Here is a 20209-nt window from a genome sequence, read left to right on the forward strand (position 1 = left end):
TCTCCCCCTTATCCAAACATATGGACTTATTTTGTCAAAACCATTTCTTCTTATTAATTTGTTTTTTCCCCCATTCCCCGAACCAACTTGAAGAAATTAGGTGGTAAAAGACACCATACGAGTCAACAAAAAACACCCACCAATCTGGTCTGACCCCTAACCAGACTCTGGAGTCCGGGGCCTGGTTACACCCGCGTTTACTTTTAATACCCCCATTCTCTTCTCATAATTACATCCAAGCCATCCTTCATTCTAATAGTAATCCCCACATACCAAAATTCACAAGGGCGAAACTGACATTACACATCCCGAAAATAAAAAATGGAAAACCTGTTTCTCGCCCCCCAACCACTAGTTTCTCAATCGAATACACAGACCGAGGGTTGCGTTAAACCGAGGTACAGCTCCGCCAAACCCGTTCTGCCACCTCATCGTTGTGACTTCACTAATGACGTCATTTCCTTCCAGCTCATCACCAATTCTACCTTATCCGCAAAAAACTTTTCTCGGCCACGTGGCGACATCGTGAACAGGGGTAGCGGAAGCCGTGTCCCCACGTGGGTATATTCAGATACTGCAGTGGACCACAGAGTTATCCAAGTCCTTTTCATTGATTCAGTGACACGTAAGGTAAAGCTCGAGATGTCCTTTACGTGTTGAAGAAAGGAGTGGTTCGGCGTTAAGGTTTTAGGCCATCCGTAAGAACACGTGATGATCTACCCCTTTTTTTTGAAGAAGACGCGTGGGGCCATGGGGTAGCACGGAACAGGTACACGTTGCGATGTTCGTTGACCTCCACGTAGGAGGCTGCCTCGGGAGAAGGGAGTAAGAGCGCGTGATGGGAAAAACTCAACAGCGCCAGCTGGCATTACTGGGTAGTCTACTGGCCGACCTTATCCTCTTGCCTTTTTATATTCCAAATTTTTTTTTATTGAATTATTAATTAAAGTTTTCAAAAGAGAGAAGCACTTGTAGGAACTTTCCGCTATGCCGCAGGAGGCGTCGTGCCGCCCCTTTATGCCAATCATTTTATGCCACGTGGAAAACTATTACAACAATAAAAAGAAATTTACTAGTACTCTTTTGCTACACAATTTATTTTGGCATTAATTAGAATTATTAGATTTCTATTTATTTAACATAAAGTTAATAAGCATTTTTATTTTAAACTTGAAATCACTGTACAATTAATTTCATTCTTTAATTAAAAGCATATTATACCCCATAGCCAATCATACATCCCTCTTGTATTTAGTTTTGAGAAAAGATTGTGTAAAAAAAAAATAATGCAATCGTTTATGGTATTAATCCATCTCTTTATATGTTCTTAGAGAGCCTAAATTTTGTCTTATATCAACTTGAGATAAAAAGAAAATGGAATTTGGAATGAAAGGGGCCCGCAAAACTCATCGGGTTCACCTGCAACGTGGTCAACCAGTTTATGCTAAAGAACGGCTAAGATCAATTGTGTACATCAAACGGCGAAAATTCCCTGGCGGCATCACGCCGCTTTTTCACAAGCGGCAGGACAACATTGCCAACATTGGCAAATTGCAGGAGAGAGAAAAAAATATAAAAAAGAAAAACAAATCCAAATCCAAATAAAAAAGAAGGAAAGAAGGAAGGAAAGGAAAGAAAAGAGGGGATTGTAAATGTGGCTCCTTGAGATAAAGGGGGGAGCAGAACAAACCTAAAACAAACCCTAGATTTCTTCCTTCACAAAGAAAACCCTCCCCGAAAATTTGCATTTATTTAACCAAATTTCATATTTGGATCCAAAGGGGTTCCCATTAAAGACACAAACTCTGTGCTTGGAAGGTTAAGGTTAGTTTCAAAGATTCATTTTTGTTTAATTTATTCCCATTATTTTGGTTCATCTGGTTGAAAAGTTTTGCCTCTTTAAGTTTTCTTTTGATTGAATTCTGTTATAAATTTATAATATTCATTTGGGTGTTTTTAGTTTTTATTTCCTGTTTTGGGATCTAATTTTATCCATGGGTTTATTTTGTTTTGTTGATTCTTAAGTATTGTTCATGTAAAGATGATGTTTTTTATTTCTTTTTATACCCAATGCAGATCGTGTCAAATTAAAAGAGTATTTTTGGAAGAGAACCAAAAATTTTTGAGGGGCCTTGTTTATAGTTTGAGATCTTTGTGATTGATTCTTGTTAAGGGTAATAACCAAGAAAGAGGTTGAAGATGATGTCAAGATCATATACCAATCTTTTAGATCTAGCGTCTGGTAATTTCCCGGTAATGGGTCAAGCTCGTGAAAAGAAACGGCTGCCTCGGGTAATGACCGTTCCTGGGGTTATTTCAGAGCTTGATGATGATCAGGCTAATAGTGTGAGCTCAGATGTACCGTCCTCGGTTATTCAGGACAGAATTATTATCGTAGCTAATCAACTCCCAGTTAAAGCTAAGCGTAGACCTGATAATAAAGGGTGGAGTTTTAGTTGGGATGATGATTCATTGTTATTACAATTAAAGGATGGCTTGCCTGAAGAAATGGAGGTTTTGTATGTTGGTTCTTTAAAGGTTGATGTTGATCCGAATGAACAAGATGATGTCTCACAGCTGTTGTTGGACAGGTTTAAGTGTGTCCCTGCATTTCTGCCACCTGACATTTTGACAAAGTTCTATCATGGTTTCTGTAAACAGCATTTGTGGCCACTTTTCCATTATATGCTTCCATTTTCGGCAAATCATGGAGGCAGGTTCGATAGGTCTTTGTGGGAGGCATATGTTGCAGCAAATAAAATTTTTTCTCAAAGGGTGATTGAGGTTATAAACCCAGAAGATGATTATGTTTGGATCCACGACTATCATTTGATGGTGCTGCCTACATTCTTGAGGAGAAGGTTTAATAGATTGAGAATGGGTTTTTTTCTGCATAGTCCATTTCCTTCATCTGAGATATATAGGACTTTACCAGTGAGGGAAGAGATCTTAAAGGCACTCTTGAATTCGGACCTCATCGGTTTTCATACATTTGATTATGCTCGGCATTTTCTGTCCTGTTGTAGTCGAATGTTAGGTTTGGAATATCAGTCAAAGAGGGGTTATATTGGCCTGGAGTACTATGGAAGGACAATTGGGATAAAGATCATGCCTGTTGGGATCCACATGGCGCAGATTGAGTCTGTATTGAGACTTGCAGATAAGGAGTGGAGAGTAGGAGAGCTTAAACAACAGTTTGAAGGAAAGACTGTATTGCTTGGAGTTGATGACATGGATGTCTTTAAAGGTGTCAACTTGAAGCTGTTAGCAATGGAGCAGCTGCTGAAACAGCATCCAAAGTGGCAGGGAAGAGCAGTTCTGGTACAGATCACAAACCCTGCCAGGGGAAGAGGGAAGGATCTTGAGGAGATACAGGCTGAAATACAGGCAAGCTGCAACAGAATTAATGACACTTTTGGACAACCTGGTTATGACCCGATTGTCTTCATTGACAGGCCAGTATCCCTCAGTGAAAGGGTTGCATACTACACTGTAGCTGAGTGTGTTGTGGTCACAGCTGTGAGGGATGGGATGAATCTTACTCCTTATGAGTACATTGTTTGCCGGCAGGGAGTCTCTGAATCAGGGTCTTCCTCAGAATCAAGTGGACCCAAGAGGAGCATGCTAGTGGTATCAGAGTTTATTGGTTGCTCTCCTTCTCTCAGTGGTGCAATTCGTGTAAATCCTTGGAATATTGAAGCAACTGCCGAGGCAATGAATGAGGCAATCTCAATGGCTGATGCTGAGAAGCAGTTGCGCCATGAGAAGCATTATAGGTATGTTAGCTCGCATGATGTGGCGTTCTGGTCTCGAAGCTTTTTCCAAGATATGGAAAGGACTTGCAAAGAGCATTTTAGAAGACGTTGTTGGGGAATTGGTTTGAGCTTTGGGTTCAGAGTTGTAGCTCTTGATCCTAACTTCAGAAAGTTGTCTATTGATCACATTGTATCTGTGTATCTAAGGTCCAAAAACAGGGCTATATTACTGGACTATGATGGAACGGTAATGCCGCAAACATCACATAACAAGACCCCAAGTTCAGAGGTTATCTCAATCATAAACACTCTCTCTGGTGATATCAAGAATACTGTATTTGTAGTAAGTGGAAGAGGAAGAGAAAGTTTAGGCAAGTGGTTTTCTCCATGCAAGAAACTCGGAATTGCAGCTGAACATGGTTATTTCATGAGGTGTGATGTCTTCCTTTTTCTGTTTTACATTTTTTGTGTCTTTTCTTCCCATTTTACTGCTTCTTCAACAGGTGCACTTACTTTGAAGTTGGTGTTTCAGGTGGTCTACTAGTGATGAGTGGGAAATTTGTGGTCAGACTATTGAATTTGGGTGGAAGGAAATAGCTGAGCCTGTTATGAAATTGTATACAGAGGCCACTGATGGCTCCAATATCGAGTACAAGGAGAGTGCGTTGGTTTGGCACCATAGAGATGCGGATCCAGGTTTTGGATCTAGCCAGGCAAAGGAGATGTTAGACCATCTGGAGAGTGTGTTAGCAAATGAACCTGTTGCAGTGAAAAGTGGCCAGTTTATAGTCGAAGTGAAACCACAGGTATCTACTTAACTCTGGTTTTGATTTTCTAACTTTAGGAATGGTGCAATCTGTCCTTTGTCATTTGTGCCATTTTCTTCTAGCTAATACGTTAAAACTGGTTCAAAATGTTGCAAATTATTTTCTACCATTCCTCATTAATGATTCCGACCTATTACGGTATGCTTAATACCTCAAATTGTTATAAAAACACTAGGTTTAATGTTTGTTTATGGGCTTACTCTTTTGTTGGGAAGTGTAACAGATAACTCTGCCTTACTCCTGAGCTCAGTTAGTAGTCTCAGGTTACATTGATAGCAGTATTTTAGAATACAATGGGATTGTTCTTTGTGCCAAGAAGGGGTAGAAAAGCGTAAAATAGAAAGAATAGAGTAAATCTTGTATTTAGATGGTGTTGCCTGTCAGATAATTGGTTTCTCTTTATTGATTGATTAAATGCATGATGTTAAATCAACTTTTTACTGTTGCTTTTAGGGGGTCAGTAAAGGTGTGGTTGCAGAAAAGATCTTCACAACCATGGCTGAGAATGGAAAGCAGGCTGATTTTGTGCTCTGCATTGGCGATGACAGATCTGATGAAGAGATGTTTGAGATCATCAGTAGTGCAATTTCCAGTGGGGTCATCTCCTCTAATACATCTGTTTTTGCCTGCACAGTTGGTCAGAAACCCAGCAAAGCCAAGTATTATTTGGATGACCCAGCTGAGGTTGTAAACATGCTCGAAGGCCTTGCAGAAGCTTCAGACCCGGAACCCTTCTCAGATACTGGATCAGAAGGCTCCCTTTGAAATATTCTTCTTGGCTTTATGTCAAATTTCAGGCCTGTTATCCTTTAGGCCAGTTGGGAAGAACGCCATACCTGACCTGTGATGAAGGTAGAAATTATTTTGTGCTTGGTTTGGAAGTTGTCTGTTGAAAAGGATATTCTATGGCCTTCAGTCTGATTATTGGGCCATTGAAACATAGCTGATGAATCAATGATATGGAGAATTTTTTCACATGAGCTCTAACAGGGAAGGGTTGAGAGGACCTGCTGGGTTGATTCATGAAGACACAGACTTGAATTTTGAAAGAGATGCATCAATAACTCTCTTACCGTCTCATGCATGAGAAAAGGTTACTAAGCTTTCCTTTGTGCAGTCATAACATCCCTCACATAGATGGTGTGTATTCAATTGCAGTACAGCCAGATAAGTATCATTAAATTCACTAGCAGGTGTCAGCTGGTTGAAAAGTCATCCTGTTGAATGAACATATACAAATGTGATTTTTCCCCTTCTTTCTTATTTTTTTGAGTGAATTTGTTCTTCTCATTTCTTTCCTTAACATTGGATCCATTCCTTCCCCTTTATTGAATCTGTAAATTTTATAGAAATATTGCAATTAGTTTATCTAATTGGACAATGGCTAACTGTTGGACAATGGCTGAAATCCTATTTCTTGGTAATATTATTTGTAATTCTCATCTCAAAATTAAGAGAATTCTACTTTCTTCTCTGATAAAAAAATCTACTCTTCAAATTCGTGGTAACTTGATTGCTGAATTTCATTGAAAATCAATCCAATAGAAGAATTTGTAGTTATTTAATTAAAACATAAATGGAAATCAAAACTAATAAATGAAGAATGAATAATTTAATCAGAAAGTACAATAATGTGGATTAAAACTCGAGAGCCATGTAAATGCAGAAGTAGTTGTATCGATGAGCAGTATTATCACCACCAGACAACAGCAGTTGGGGCCTGGTAGCTGATGCACCCAAAGCTTGTAATGGGATCAAATGGCCCAAAGCTTGGTTGCAGCAATAATGGAGGTTAAGTGATCAAATTTTAGGCCCTAATCTAGGTCATTCTACTGGTATTCCCTATCTTTCTTTTGATTTTGGGGACATAAGTATCCTATTTTCTCTTGTATTTTCCCTCCGAGAAAAACATATATCCGGACAACATCAGTCAACCATAGCTAGGTCAAATAATGATTATTCAAAAACTTAGTTGCTAGCAATATAAATACAAGGAAAATGTTAACTAGTACCTATAGGTAATTAGATATGATATATTTAAAAATGTATTTTGCAATAATTTGTATTGTCTTTCCTTTTTTTTTTAATTTTTGTATTCAATGAGTGTGTATTAGATGAAAAGCTATTTCTTAAAATAAAATTTTAATTGATCTTGACGAGAATTTATAGATACCTAATAACGATTTTCTAAAAACAATTAAAACGTTAAAGCGGTAATATCGCTCTTAAATTATTTGAAAATATCGTTTTTTCAAAACAATTATATAAAAGCAAAAGATATGTTTCTCAATGTGTGTAATTGGGTGGTTTAGTTTAAAAAATTATTTTAATCGAATGGACAAAATATTTTGTGAAAATTAATGAAATCGTTTGAAAACATCAAATTTTTTTATTAATTTGATTAATTAGATTATAACCCAGAATGGTTCACCTCTAAATGCTTGTTTGAAAATAATTGCACCTTGAAAGACGTTCATTTTTCCAAAACCAATGAGAGAAATTTTACCAAGAAGAGAAGGGGAATAGGCAGGCAACAGTGGGGAGTTAATTGGAGATGGGACCCTGGCGCCAAGCATATGACATGACTCGCGGTTTGGTGTTCGTAGATGCCAGCTATAACCATAAGTAAGTGCCTGTATTTATTTCCTATTGGAGTATCAGCAATCACCCAACTCATTCTTTCTTAATTACAACCAAACCGTAGACACTGCCCTACTGCATTTAACACCCATACTATTTCTAAAGTCTTGTAATTTTGTCTCATTTGCCTTCCTTCTTCCTTTGTTTTCATCTTCATGTCCTCTGCACCTCTCACATGGCTTACAGTTCCCTGGAATTTGGGAACAATTTTTTCCTTTCCTCCTCGGATGCTTTAATTGCTTGTTAATTGGCCATGTTTTAAGTTGCTACATTCCTCATTGAAGCACCTACCTGGTTTTTGGTGGTAAGTTTTAAATGAACATGAGAATAATCAACAGCCTGTCCTGGCTGTTGGAGTTATGGAAAGGGTACAAATTTGAGGGAGTTGAGAGTGAATTAAATTACTAGTACTTATGTCCTGTTCCTGCATAGACAAATTTAATAAGCACCACCTCTTGTTTCCGGAGGACAATAATTGTACCATGGGTATGTTGAAAAACCAGAATCCAAGAATCATGAAAGAGGAGTAAGTCATGGTTAAACTGAAGGAGAAGGACCTCCCTGGTTCATGTTGGGTTGCACACAGACCAGAGCTAAACGTTACATCAGAATCAGGCAAGTTTCATAGCAGGGCCCGTGAACCTTTGCTCAGATTTTGTAAAATACAGCCTAAACCCACTTCCCTAAAGAGAATATGGGCATCTTATGACTGCAAAGTTCTCATTATTTTGGCCCTACAATGCTTCCCCCCACCACAAAAAATCTGTCAACTAAATCATCCACAGACAGCCTCACTTAACTTCTTTGCCCCTCATCTTCTCTCACTTGCCAGATAAAAGGTTAAAGTTTGATCTGGCAAACTGCTGAGAAATTGGGCACCACAAAGTCAAAATTGTTCATTTTGATGTGAAGTTTTGCCTTAACCAGGATTAAGGAGACAGTAAATAACCAAAAAAGCTTTTCCCCGCTAATAGGGAAAAGTCATTTCCCATCCTAGGAATATGAATGAGCAGATAGATTGACGTATATGAAAACATAGGGATTGTTCATGCATTACAGCAAAGAGGCAATCATAGCTTCATATTTGCTTTAAAATATTTATCCTCTGCAACTTGCAATTCTTTGCCTCTGATTTTTGAGGCATATGAACTTACAAAATTGCTTAACACGATATTCTTATTACTATTATATTAACAGAGAACCCTTTTTTTTCTTCCTTCCATAACATTTTTCTCTTTCTCTATCATGAAACTATTTTTTTTAAAAATTAAAAAGAGAAAGAAAAACCCTACTCCCCCATAATCCTAGCTGCGCCTCCTCTTTCAATTTGTTCCACTGTGGGCTGTGGGTCCAGATGCAGGTGGTACCAGCCACTCTTAATCCACAGAGCAGAACTCACGCGCTACGCGACGCGCCGCTCTGTTCTTCCCCATAGCATTGGAGACAACTGCACTTCTCAAGTGACCACAAACCCCACTTGAAAATAGCACTCAGCTCCCCACCCTATCACTAGCAGTGCGTGTACCAACACATGCGTGGATAACATCTCGGCATGTTACATTTAATAATGAAGTACTATACATTAATTCTCCATAAGGAAAAATGTAAAAAAGAAGATCAACGACTGACCGGTGGAGTAATCACCGGAGACAAATAAACTTGGCTTTGTATCACAGTTTTACCAATCTTGAACCCTGGAACCACCGTGAAACTGACTCTAATATCAACATTTGCATCGTTGATTTCACTGGAGAAAAGTGATTCCTCACTAACATTTTCCATGTAAACCTCAGAGAATCTACTATCTTTCCTTACCTGAAAGACTGAAACTTGTTCATGCAATGAGAATCCCAAGCAATGCAAGAGCCAAAAGCGCCTAGCCATCTCTGCAAAAGCTGTAAAGAATGCTGTATCCGGGAACCCACCAGAGGTAACCATCTTCCTTTGATTCAAGTTTCCGAAAAATGAACATTCCATTTTGGCATGGACCAGGTTGAGGTACTTGGTTCTGGTGAATAGAGCAAAACAAGAGTTTGGATTTTGAACTAAAAAGGATTTCGGGTTAGCAGATTTCAGGTTCTTGAATTTGTTGAAATACTGCTCCTGGTCAAGCTTCTTGGAGGCAGAGTCGTTTGTGAGCCCAAAATCATGGGAGTTGAAGCCGTCTAGCATTGTTTTACACACAAAAGATTCAAATACAAAGCACCTATGGCTTTGTTTAGCGAAAACAGCTCCGGGTTCAATAGTTTTAGCAGCAGCATCAAGATCCCACTTGGCTAACTCCATTTCCTTGATCATCATTTTCACAAAACTGCGAACAGATCTCAAAGTACAATGTAAAACTTGCACAAAATGACTTGGATTCAACGTCGTAAACTGGATGTTATCAAACATTGACAAAGGTCCACTGGCGTTTAGTTTCTTCTCCATGGACTTGTTAAAAGCAGTGCACCCTTCAAGCTGCTCATGAAGTGAAGCAATGCCTGAATCTTTTTCTTCAACATCGGATTCCAACTTCTTGATTGTGATCTCGTACGTTCGCATCAAGCTTTGCTGTTCCTGAATCTCCGCTAGCATCAAAGTAACTTGAGGCGAAAGATCAAGCTCTTTCTTTAAAAACTTACGCTTCAGCTCCGAAAGTGCTCTGAGTTCTTCCACAACAGCTTGGTCTGCAGCCTGAATAGCATCACTGTTGTAAGGATGTTGAGCCATTTGTAGCTCAGCATAAGCAGCTTTGATGGAAGTAACACTAGCAAAAACCTTGGCAACCAGAGCTTCCAGAACTGCTTTCTGCTTAACCCTGGAGTCCCCTCCATGTTTGTCCGCGTTGGAAGAAAGTTTGTGATCTGGGGTTGAATCACCTTGTGGGAATTTATGTTGGGAAGTAACACAGATTCCAATCCCATTGCTTGAAGCAATTTTTGTTGCAGCCCTCAAGTTGATGACTTTTTGGAAGGTTCTTGCTAGCCTGCTCTTGTGGTTGCTGTTGCTATTGTTGTTAAAAGCTGATTTGGGTTTGATTGTTTCCATCTTGGAGAGATGAAATTAGAGGGAATTGGAGGGAGTGATTGTGGTTTGGAGCATGAAAACAAAAAAGAAAGAAAGAAAGATTTGGGTTATTGTGACCCCCAAAAAGAAAGTGAATGTGATATGTTAGAAAAGCAAACAGAGAGCACAAATTTGACTATCAGAATTGAAGCCGGAGAAGGAGGTGGGCTTCAGGCAAAAAAAATGAAAAAGTAGCATTTAAAGCGCGGGAAAAAAAGAAAAGAAAAAGAAGCAGAGGCCACAGGTTTTTCTTCCTTTTGCTCCCTAAGGGTAACAGGGGAACATAGGTGAAACATTTTTCACCCTCACCAGAAATCAGTACATTCCAATGTTGCATACAATAATCACTTCCATCTCATTCAAACACATCTTGGATTCTCTGATTTTTAGAGAACTGACAAAGCTTGTAAAACAATGGAACATCATGTATATTCCTTATTAAGTTTTAAATAAATATTTTACTGTCTGTCTTCTACATCAGATTTTTTTTACAAGTACATATATAGAAATAGTAGGAAAGATGATGATTTATGTAGGGCAGCTCTCAACGATGATCAATGGCTGATGGAGCCCACGTGTTTGGAGGCATTGGGCAGAAATGGAGGTGTGGTTTTGACTGCAGGGCAACTTGGGCAAGGACTTTGGGCGTCTGTATAATTCTTCTAGGTACCCAAGTGGGGAAAAATTTGCACTAAGATAATGAAGAATGGCTGAAAGATCTGATGTTAGTACATGAAAATAATGTCCCTAAAATTTAACAGAGTCGGTGGGGGCAGATTTTACCATGGGCAGTGAATGGAGGAGGCATCATCAGCCAGTCAGCTTTGGCCTTTGAGCATTGAAACAAAATCAAAATTCCAGAGAGTGCATGTTTTCTTGGTGGGTCCCAAACTGAAGTTAGAGGTGAGAAGGAAGGAAAGAAAGAAAAGACTCCCCCACCTCGGATATAATCTTAGTATTCAGATTTAGACTCTCATACTAAGGATCAGTTCCCTTCCCCCATTGCCCCCTGACCAAGTTGAACTTAGCATATTCCCCTCCTGGTTTGATTCAGGACTACCCCCATCTTTGATAGTGGATTCTAGTTCCCCACAAGATAATTGGGAAAATTGGAAGAGACTAGTGACGGTATCAAGCAGGACAAAGACAACAAATTTGGGTTGTTGGATGAGGGAAACCACTAGGAAACTGTATGCATAATATGATTCAGACATTGCCAATTTGCCATAGCTCCATCCTGGTCTTAGTTTTATCAATCTACTGGTTCAGGAACCAGGAAAGTACTTTCATTCTTCATTTTTTAATTTCAACGATATAAGCTTCGGTCTTGTATGGGAGTAGTATCCAATGAAAAGGAGCTGGCACTTTGGGAAAAAAGACGACCACCTCCTATCTGACAGTCAGACTGCAAGTCAAATTTTTCTCAATTGCAAAATGATTTTGATTATTTAAAACGCTTGGCTTCAGTGGTGGTGGTACTAGTAAATATGGGGTGGGGGCAGAATTTTTTTAATTCAGGATTTGGGAATAGAAAAGCTGAAGAAAATGGTCCAAAAAGTCATGGCCGAAAGAAGATAGCGACTACAATGTCCATAACTGGCTGCTCTTTAGTATTGAAAATGTGGACCTGATCGAAAATAACAAGAATATGTCGTGAAAGCTGATGCAGCCGAAATACAATCAATTTTTAACTCTGCTTTGTTATGTTCATGCCTATCATATAAAATTGAACCATCTTCCTTTTCCCCCTAAAAAACCCTTCAAATATGAAAGCAATGCTCGTAGATGGTACTTAGAATTGTGGGAAACAGAAGGAATTTGATTAGGATTAAAAGGCTGTAGACTTGTGAGAAATTATTGAATAGGTGGAACCTAAGGGAAGCCGTGAGTGTCAAGAAACAATCGATAGCAAATTATGGATTTAAACATATCATGTTTCTTTCTTGCTTTCTCCTTTTTGATTTGGATTTTTCTATAAAGACCAAAGCCATGAATATTTGCAATCTTAATCCTAAGTAAACTATTTGGTTAGTCTTCAAAAGCAATTGGCGGGACCAACTAGGTCCAAGTTTGTTCAAAATAAATAAAATAAACAACACCTCCTTAATGATGTATACTTGGACATTGTTTAAGCGACCTTGAGCATGCCAAAAGCACGGGCAAAATTAGGAAAACTAAGGTTAATTTAGAGTAGACCTCATAATAGTAGATGGTAGACAGTCGGGCAAAACCTTAACAGTTTATGTTATGACCGAAACAGGGCCATCCCAAAGTCTGAAAAGGTGGTTAACAAGTATTGAAAAATCAGAACAAGTGACCCATAAGCCGATGGGGTATATTTATGGATGATTTTGGATATGGATTCATCTTTTTTCAAGTTGTAATGATCTTTTATGTTGAAATTTGAAGATAATAGTGCTAGACAAGACAGCCTGTTGGGCCATCTTATGCCAGGGTAGAAGCAGGTTAAGCAAGGACATGGCTAGAACATGTTTAGTGGAATCAAAAAAAATTAAAACTCCTTTATATTATTACCTAATATTTAGGATAAATTGTAAATTGATCTCATTGGGATTAAATATGTATTAGTTTAGGTTAAACTTTAAATTTATTTTCATTTACTAGTAATTAATACTTTGGTGAAGTATGACAATTTATGATAATAGCACATTAAACATTAGTTGTTCATTATTAATACAAGACAAAGGCACAATAATAGCACTCATCATACGTAATTATAATCTCTTCTCTTAAATGGTCTGGCGTTTCCATAGGTGTGGCGTACACTTAAGCTGGTTCATTTATAAGCAAAATTATGACATTTGCTGACTTTGAGGTAACTGGCTGAGAGCAAATTATGACCTTGTTTTAATACAGATAGGGAAGAATGTGAGGCTTCATGAAGGGATTGTCCCTCTAATTGGGACCCTCTAAACACGTATATTATAATCCCTGTTTACACCAATGCCAGGTGGAGCTAAACTTGGAGACATTATAGTTAATCTTTTGCATGATGAGAGGATGTTGCTTGTTTCTTGAACGCAACACCAGGGAAACACAATAATGATCATTTCATGGATAGGCATGCACTTAAGTCGTGAATAATCAACCAAAGAAATTGATCCATCCCGATCAGAACCCACCTTTCCTTTGTAGGCATGCAACGTTAAAAGCACTAAACAAAGCATTAAGTCAAAGGGTTTTTAGCAGATATGCGTTAGGGAGGAACAGGAGTTGTCTTCTTGGATTAACAAATGGCAAATACCATGTTCATACATATGGAAGAGAGGGAAATAAGGAAGTGGGTCATAATGTGAAATGAGCTTCTTTGGTAAAGAAAAATGGAAGGCATAAACAGAAAATGGTTTTGTTTAATGGCAGCGAAATGTTTCAAGTATTGATTTTGGAGTGATGATGGGTTTTAAGCTGTAGAAGCAAAAAACACCATGACTCGACATCATCATTGTTATCTTGATACGTATAATATATGACAAATAAAATTATGAAAACAAGCCGAATGCAGTAATGAGGAAACTTTTGAGGATGTAAATGTAATGTAATAGGATTAACATATTCTTTCATAATTAAGAAAAACAGGGTAGAAATTTGGGTTGGACGAGAAGCAACCATGCATGGAGCATAGATGAACTGTTATACGATTAAAGAGGAAGAAAGTATAATGGCAATGAGTAGGAAAGACTGAAGTGAATGAAAAGCAATATAATACAACATAAATATATATATATCAGTCATCAATTCTTCACAATGGAATAGAGTTTGGTTGGGACATTTATGGTTTTTCAAATTATGAAAACTAGACGTCTACGGAAAGGATGGAAATATTGAAGCATCGCTAATTAAACTAAGTTCAAGTGACTCAAAAGGAAAGAAAACTGACGTGCGTTGGGTAAGATTAACTTGGCTTGTACCTACCTGCCTATAAGGATCCAAGTGAAAGATATATATATATACATACATGTATTTGTAAATATATGTACCAGATGTTGAGGTATGGGTATGGCCAAGACCAAGAGTCTGACTGATCTTTAATCTTTTTGATTTTTATCCCTCTATAAAGAGAACCTTTCTCATTTCCACGTTTCTTAAACCATATGTTTACCCTGATGATGTGGGAAAACCCTGTTTAAACCCTTAACACCAGTCTGTTGGAGCAGTCTCTCTTCTATTCCGTACCGTTCCTTATACCTTTTTGTTTTAACAGACCAGGACCGCCAAAGTCCCAAGTCCCCAACTTCAGAGCCCAATTATTGTGGGACTCGAAAAGCAAAGCATCCTAGCTACTAGCTAGCCATAAGGTCTACTTCCGGCTAATGAGATATGGCCAAGGTAGGAGTGACAATTCATATGTGCAATTGAGGCTCCTGAGGAGAATTTGAATTTTTAAATGGGGACGCTTTTTTTCTTTTTTTCTTTTTTTTTTTGGGTGGGGGTTGGGGGTGGTAATGTGCTTCTGCTCGTAGTACAGTAAGGCAGTGGTGGTACCATCAGCTTTTCAGGCTTGGCAAGCATAAAGGTCTAATCATAGATATGGAATCCAACGGTTATGATGGGGGATTTAAGTCCATTTTTCCCTTGGTGTAGGGGCCCATTGGGCGGCTTCATGTCTCTTTTGTGCCCAAAAACAATCTGAAATTCATGTGCTCTGCTGTATTTGTATATCACCCACATGTTCTACTATCTTCCACCAATCAGCTACCTGTTACTCAAACCTAACCAATCCAATGTTCAAAACTTGGATTATATATATATATATGTCTCTATATCATATTACTATTTGTATTCAAACGTTTCCGGTCACTATATAGTTTGAATTCAAATTCTCACCTTTCATGATTCGGTATAGTTCCCTTGCTATTAGATAGAAACATCATTCACACTATAAATCTTTTTGTTTTTCTTTTTTGGGGTAATTTATAGTAATAACAAATGTTTAGTTAAAGAAGAATCATGTTATGCTTCTCGGGATTGAACATAACTTTTCTGGGAACTTGTGTGCTTGGGAAGCATCTTTGAGCCAGCCCTAACAATTCAAGGCATTTTAGTTGGCTTTACCTAAATCTAGTTTCAGACACTTTGATGGGATGAGAGTCAATCTTTTGGGCTACCGCTAAAATAAAACATAAAGCCGAAAAAGTTAGTAAAGCAATAGATAATGTAATGGGAACTAAAGTTTAAGGTCATCATTGCCTGGCTAATTAAACAAATCAGATCATATGCTTTAATGATTTGGCACATTGAGCTGCTCTTTTTGTCTCTGCCAAAAGCATATTTGAGACAATAACAGGACATGAGCCCAATTTAAAGCATATTTCTCAAACAAAACATGATAATCCAAAGATCAGCTTTTCAGTCCATAGCTGATGAAGCCTTAGACTAGAGACTCTTAGCGTTTTAATTTGGATTAAAATTCCGGTTAACATGAAAAGAACTTTACGGGCTCCATTCCTTTAACCTTTTTCTTTCGATACAAACCACTTTAATAATGTTATATGTAGATTGGAAGAATCCTTGATAAGCAAGGTTACCATCCAACGTTTTAATGCTCAACCACCGCTACTAAATTACTAGTAGTAATTATAATGAAGAATTTTTATTTTTTTTTGCAAGTAGTCCTATAGTTACGTGATTATTAATTGTAATCTAAAATATATTTAAAGGCATATCGCCTATTTCCCAGTATATTTTTTTAAGAAATGAGTAAAACAAGGAGAAGATCAAAATAGACATGGATTGTGCAGAACTTATGCGCTGGAACCCGAGCACATTGAATTCAAGGCCATGCCCCCAAGTGAGTCAAACCACAAACGGGGCAAAAGGAAAATAATGTTAAGGTTTCGCATTGCATGGCATTTTGTATTTTGAAATGGAAAAACTCTGTTTATCTGACTCTGCGTGCTTTGCTAACCATACATAAGTTCAGGTAAAAGAGAAAACAAAAGGCTAAAACAACGCCAGACTAACAATCTTTGACTTCAAATTTATCTATCCACGGGGACGGGGGTGTTAAACAAGGTGGAACCTACTTACATCTTTGAATTCAATCATCAAAATTGCCAATTGACTCTTCAACAGCACCACCTAACAATTTCCCTATAATGGACTAGAGCTTAGAAGCCGAAGAAGCCCATTATAGGAAAATTGTTAGGTGATGCTGTTGAAGAGTCAATTGGCAATTTTGATGATTGAATTCAAAGATGTAAGTAGGTTCCACCTTGTTTAATGGACTAGAGCTTAGAAGCCGAAGAAGCCCAGTTCACTGGCTCTCTCCTTCTCAAAGGTCTCAAAGTACTGATATATGATCGTAACAGCAAGCAATATTCCAGTCCCTGAACCAATTGCTCCCATGAAATCGGCTAACACTGTTAATGCACCAATGCACATCCCACCAAATGCAGCTGCAGTTGGTATGTAGCGGTTCAGTTCCTTCTGTAGATTTGAATCTCTATGCCCAGGCATCACCATTTGTTGTTCCTGCAAACATGGCAGAGGAAAAAACCAAGTCAAAAATACATCCGGTAAAACTTTGAGTTTAGACCCTTTGAAAACTGTCTCCATCTGACACATTAAAAATCAAACTAGGCATCAAGGAAACACAAATGAAAAGAAGAGCAAATGGAGCATCAACCACATATATGGCAGAACTTAAAGAATGCATGATCCCCAAAATTAGTACTTCATGCATGAAATCAAACTAACAAACAAGGTTTTTTGATAAAAAAACAGAAAATGCAACCCTTTTACAAATAAACAATATTGCAACGTCTAATGGAAAAGAACCAAAAAAAAAATCAGATGAATGAGAAACAAAGCTTATCATATGTCGTTACCTTGAGCTGCTTAGCCACATCTCTGGCAGAAGAACCAGAAACCTCAATCCAAGTTTTTGAAAACAAGGCACATGCTGAAAGCATGAACACCAGATAAAACAGAGCATGGAAGGGATTTGCAGCCATGTCAGCCAAGCTGCACGAAAAATCAGAAAAACCAGGCATCAGCACATATGAAGAGAAAATGGCCAAAAAATGAGAACCATGTTTGTGAACTGAACCATATTAAAAGATATGTAAAAGAAACAAGATCAATTTTAACCTTGCAGGTGCAGTAACGTAGTATGCTAGACCACCAACAGGAATAAACTGACCACCTGAATATTCAGATTCCTTCCACTTCCCCAACAGATTCACAAAGAAGTTACCACTGTACTTCCTGTACAGTAACTGCCCAAAAATAAACAGTGTTATAGGAGTGCAACATTAACAGTACTATGAAGCTCCCTAATACCAATCATATGGAGCAAAGAAAGCACCTGGGAGATGAAATAAAGATTTGAAACAAGGGCAGATTGCAGGATGATAGGCATGTTGGAGGTGTAGAAAAGCTTAATTGGATATGACCCTTGCTGTCCACGAGCATTCTTTGATCTTACAGGTAAAACAACACGGAAACCTTGGAAGTAGATGACAATAAGGAAGATCAACACTGTAGCAAGTAAATTGGTGACATTTGGAAGATTCTGCCTATAGAAAGCCTCGCGAAGTGCTCGAACTTTGTCAGACCTAGTTATCAGTAGGTGGAACATAGCAATAACAGCACCTTCAAATTCAGCCCCTCGACCACTGTTGATAGTTGTAGGACTAAAAGCTTTCCAGATAATGTTTTCGCTGCACAATCAAAATACTATTCAGAACAACCATGCACCAGAATGCATTCAAGTTAATTCAAAATGGAAAACAATGTGATAACATACCAGATATTGGTGGCTATGAAAAGGGAGATCCCAGAGCCCAAACCATAACCCTTCTGGAGAAGCTCATCCAGACAGATCACAATGATTCCAGCAAAGCAGAGTTGGATAATAATAAGAATAGCATTCCCAACACCAAGCTGACCAACACTGCCATACATACCAGACAGTACATATGCCACAGCCTCACCCACAGCAATCAGGATGCCCAACAACTTTTGAGCCCCATTTCTGCAAAGCACACATAAAAGCAGAAAAGATTATAATATGCAAATAGAAATCATAAAGGATAGACCAAAAATACAGTCTGATCAGTCAAAAACAACTAATGGAACACTAGAGCACAAAAAAGCACCAATAGCAGAAATATTGCTGCATGCTATATAAGAAAATATAGGAGATTATCTCCTCCAACTATAGAAAAAAAAGGAAAATCTTTTGTTTTGGCTATAGGACCAGTGAATAACCATTTTAGACAGCAAAAATAGATGATGATGTGAATAACACTTACAAGAGTGCCCGATCCTCACGAACACTGTTGTCCACCTCAATGATCTTTGAACCAGCCAGGAGTTGCATCACCAATCCAGATGTCACAATGGGGGTAATCCCAAGTTCCATAACAGTTCCACGGTTTGACGCAAGAATAACACGCATCCAATAGAATGGATCAGCTCCTGTCGTAGAATGTATGCCATAAAGTGGAAGCTGACTGCACACCAGAAAGATGAAGAGAGAGATGACGGTGTAGATGACCTTCTCTCTAAAGGGAACTTTCCTGTCAGCACTCTGAACCTCTGGCAGAAATGAAAGGAATGGTCTAACCAGATGAAGCACTCTGAACCCTCCTCCCATATTGACTATTCAGAACTGAATTACACCAACAATTCAGCAATGGTTGGTCAAGAGGTATGTAGCATTTAAGAGTAGAATAGGAAAAGAAAAAAGATAGGAATAAACAGATATTAATCAGGCCTGAGTAGCTACACCTATCATTGATAGTCACAATCAAGAAAAAAGGCTAATGCCCATGAATTTACTGCTAGCGTTGAAACATTTTCCTATGGTTCAGCATAACTAGAACACGAATACATAATAATTCTTCGCATAGTTCGTATCCAACTTGATATCAACCTATACATCATTCATCCAATTCCTACAATTAGAACAATGTTTGCTTCAAAACAAAGAAGCACGCAAAGTCCTGCTTTTCTTCATACCCTGCTGTATTTGCACAGAAACGCATGAGCTAAAAATAAAGTAAAATTAAAATTTTAAAATCAAACAATACGAAATAGTTGAGGCCTCATTACATTTTAACCAGTATGAATTCGACAGCAAAATTATTAATCCATCTTACCAAAGTCAAGAATAATAAATAAACTAAAATCCAAATTAACCATTAAGATTACACTTATGTTCAGCGTCAATTCAACAATTAAACATTACCTATAATATCACATAAAAACACCATAAAAATAAAAAGAAAAGCGATTTCAAATTATGAATCGGAAATTATTAGATTTTTTTAATTATCATTTCAAATCAGCTAATATTAAAAGAAAAATCGATATAAACACGAAGATCAACAAAAATACTAACAGATCTACAATTCCATAAGTAAATCTGGCAGATACGATTTTAACAAATAACATTCTAAAAAATTTCATACATTCAAATCCGGATCCCGAATTATATCTCCCGAATTGCAGATAGCAAATCATTTTCCAGAAAAATTTCTCAATAAACAAACAATAAACGACTTAAAAAAGATATAAAAGAAAACAACAAAGAAAAACTCAAAATGAAGAGAACCGGAGACATACGTTGAGGATTCAAAAGCAGATCTGAGCAGATCGAAAGTCAAATAAGGGTTGCAAATGCAAAGTTTCCCTAGAAAATATTTCTGTTTTTACAAAGAGAAAATTCCCCCGTGCTGGGTCGCAAATGAAAGAGACAAGGTGTTTTATAGCACAAAAAATGGTAAAATAAAATATAAACCAAAAAAAAAGAAGAAGCTGTAGTCATTTGCTTGAATTTTATTTTGTCGCGGCATTAGTTGAGAAGGGTTGCCACGACATCTTATCCAATAGGGGTTTACCACGTGTATCCCTTGGCGTATGATTTGTCACTGGACCGGCCTTTGGGCTTATCTGCATCTGAATCTCGGGTTT

At 37.9% G+C, this 20209-nt stretch overlaps 3 protein-coding genes across 3 annotated transcripts; 1 reads left to right on the plus strand and 2 right to left on the minus strand.

Moving 5' to 3' along the window:
• Positions 1 to 1552: 1552 nt before the first annotated feature.
• On the plus strand, positions 1553 to 5990 carry LOC110424036 (putative alpha,alpha-trehalose-phosphate synthase [UDP-forming] 7). The gene is made up of 4 exons (XM_021438505.2): positions 1553 to 1824; positions 2077 to 4187; positions 4288 to 4561; positions 5036 to 5990. The coding sequence occupies exons 2-4, from the start codon at positions 2200 to 2202 to the stop codon at positions 5345 to 5347; spliced, it is 2574 nt and encodes an 857-aa protein (XP_021294180.1). The 5' UTR covers positions 1553 to 1824; positions 2077 to 2199; the 3' UTR covers positions 5348 to 5990.
• Positions 5991 to 8172: 2182 nt separating this feature from the next.
• On the minus strand, positions 8173 to 10697 carry UNE1 (intracellular protein transporter, putative (DUF641)). The gene has a single exon (XM_021438515.2). It carries the CDS (start codon positions 10250 to 10252, stop codon positions 8840 to 8842), a length of 1413 nt encoding a protein of 470 aa, XP_021294190.1. The 5' UTR covers positions 10253 to 10697; the 3' UTR covers positions 8173 to 8839.
• A 5324-nt stretch (positions 10698 to 16021) lies between these two features.
• LOC110424574 (uncharacterized) lies at positions 16022 to 20022 on the minus strand. The gene is made up of 7 exons (XM_021439169.2): positions 19862 to 20022; positions 18547 to 18905; positions 18039 to 18266; positions 17598 to 17952; positions 17381 to 17508; positions 17119 to 17254; positions 16022 to 16762 (listed from the first exon to the last, which is right to left on the minus strand). Exons 2-7 carry the CDS (start codon positions 18888 to 18890, stop codon positions 16523 to 16525), a joined length of 1431 nt encoding a protein of 476 aa, XP_021294844.1. The 5' UTR covers positions 18891 to 18905; positions 19862 to 20022; the 3' UTR covers positions 16022 to 16522.
• Positions 20023 to 20209: the final 187 nt, after the last annotated feature.

This window comes from Theobroma umbraticum, unplaced genomic scaffold, assembly GCF_002168275.2.
Source record: "Theobroma umbraticum cultivar Fairchild unplaced genomic scaffold, ASM216827v3 scaffold_204.0, whole genome shotgun sequence".
NCBI lineage: Eukaryota > Viridiplantae > Streptophyta > Magnoliopsida > Malvales > Malvaceae > Theobroma > Theobroma umbraticum.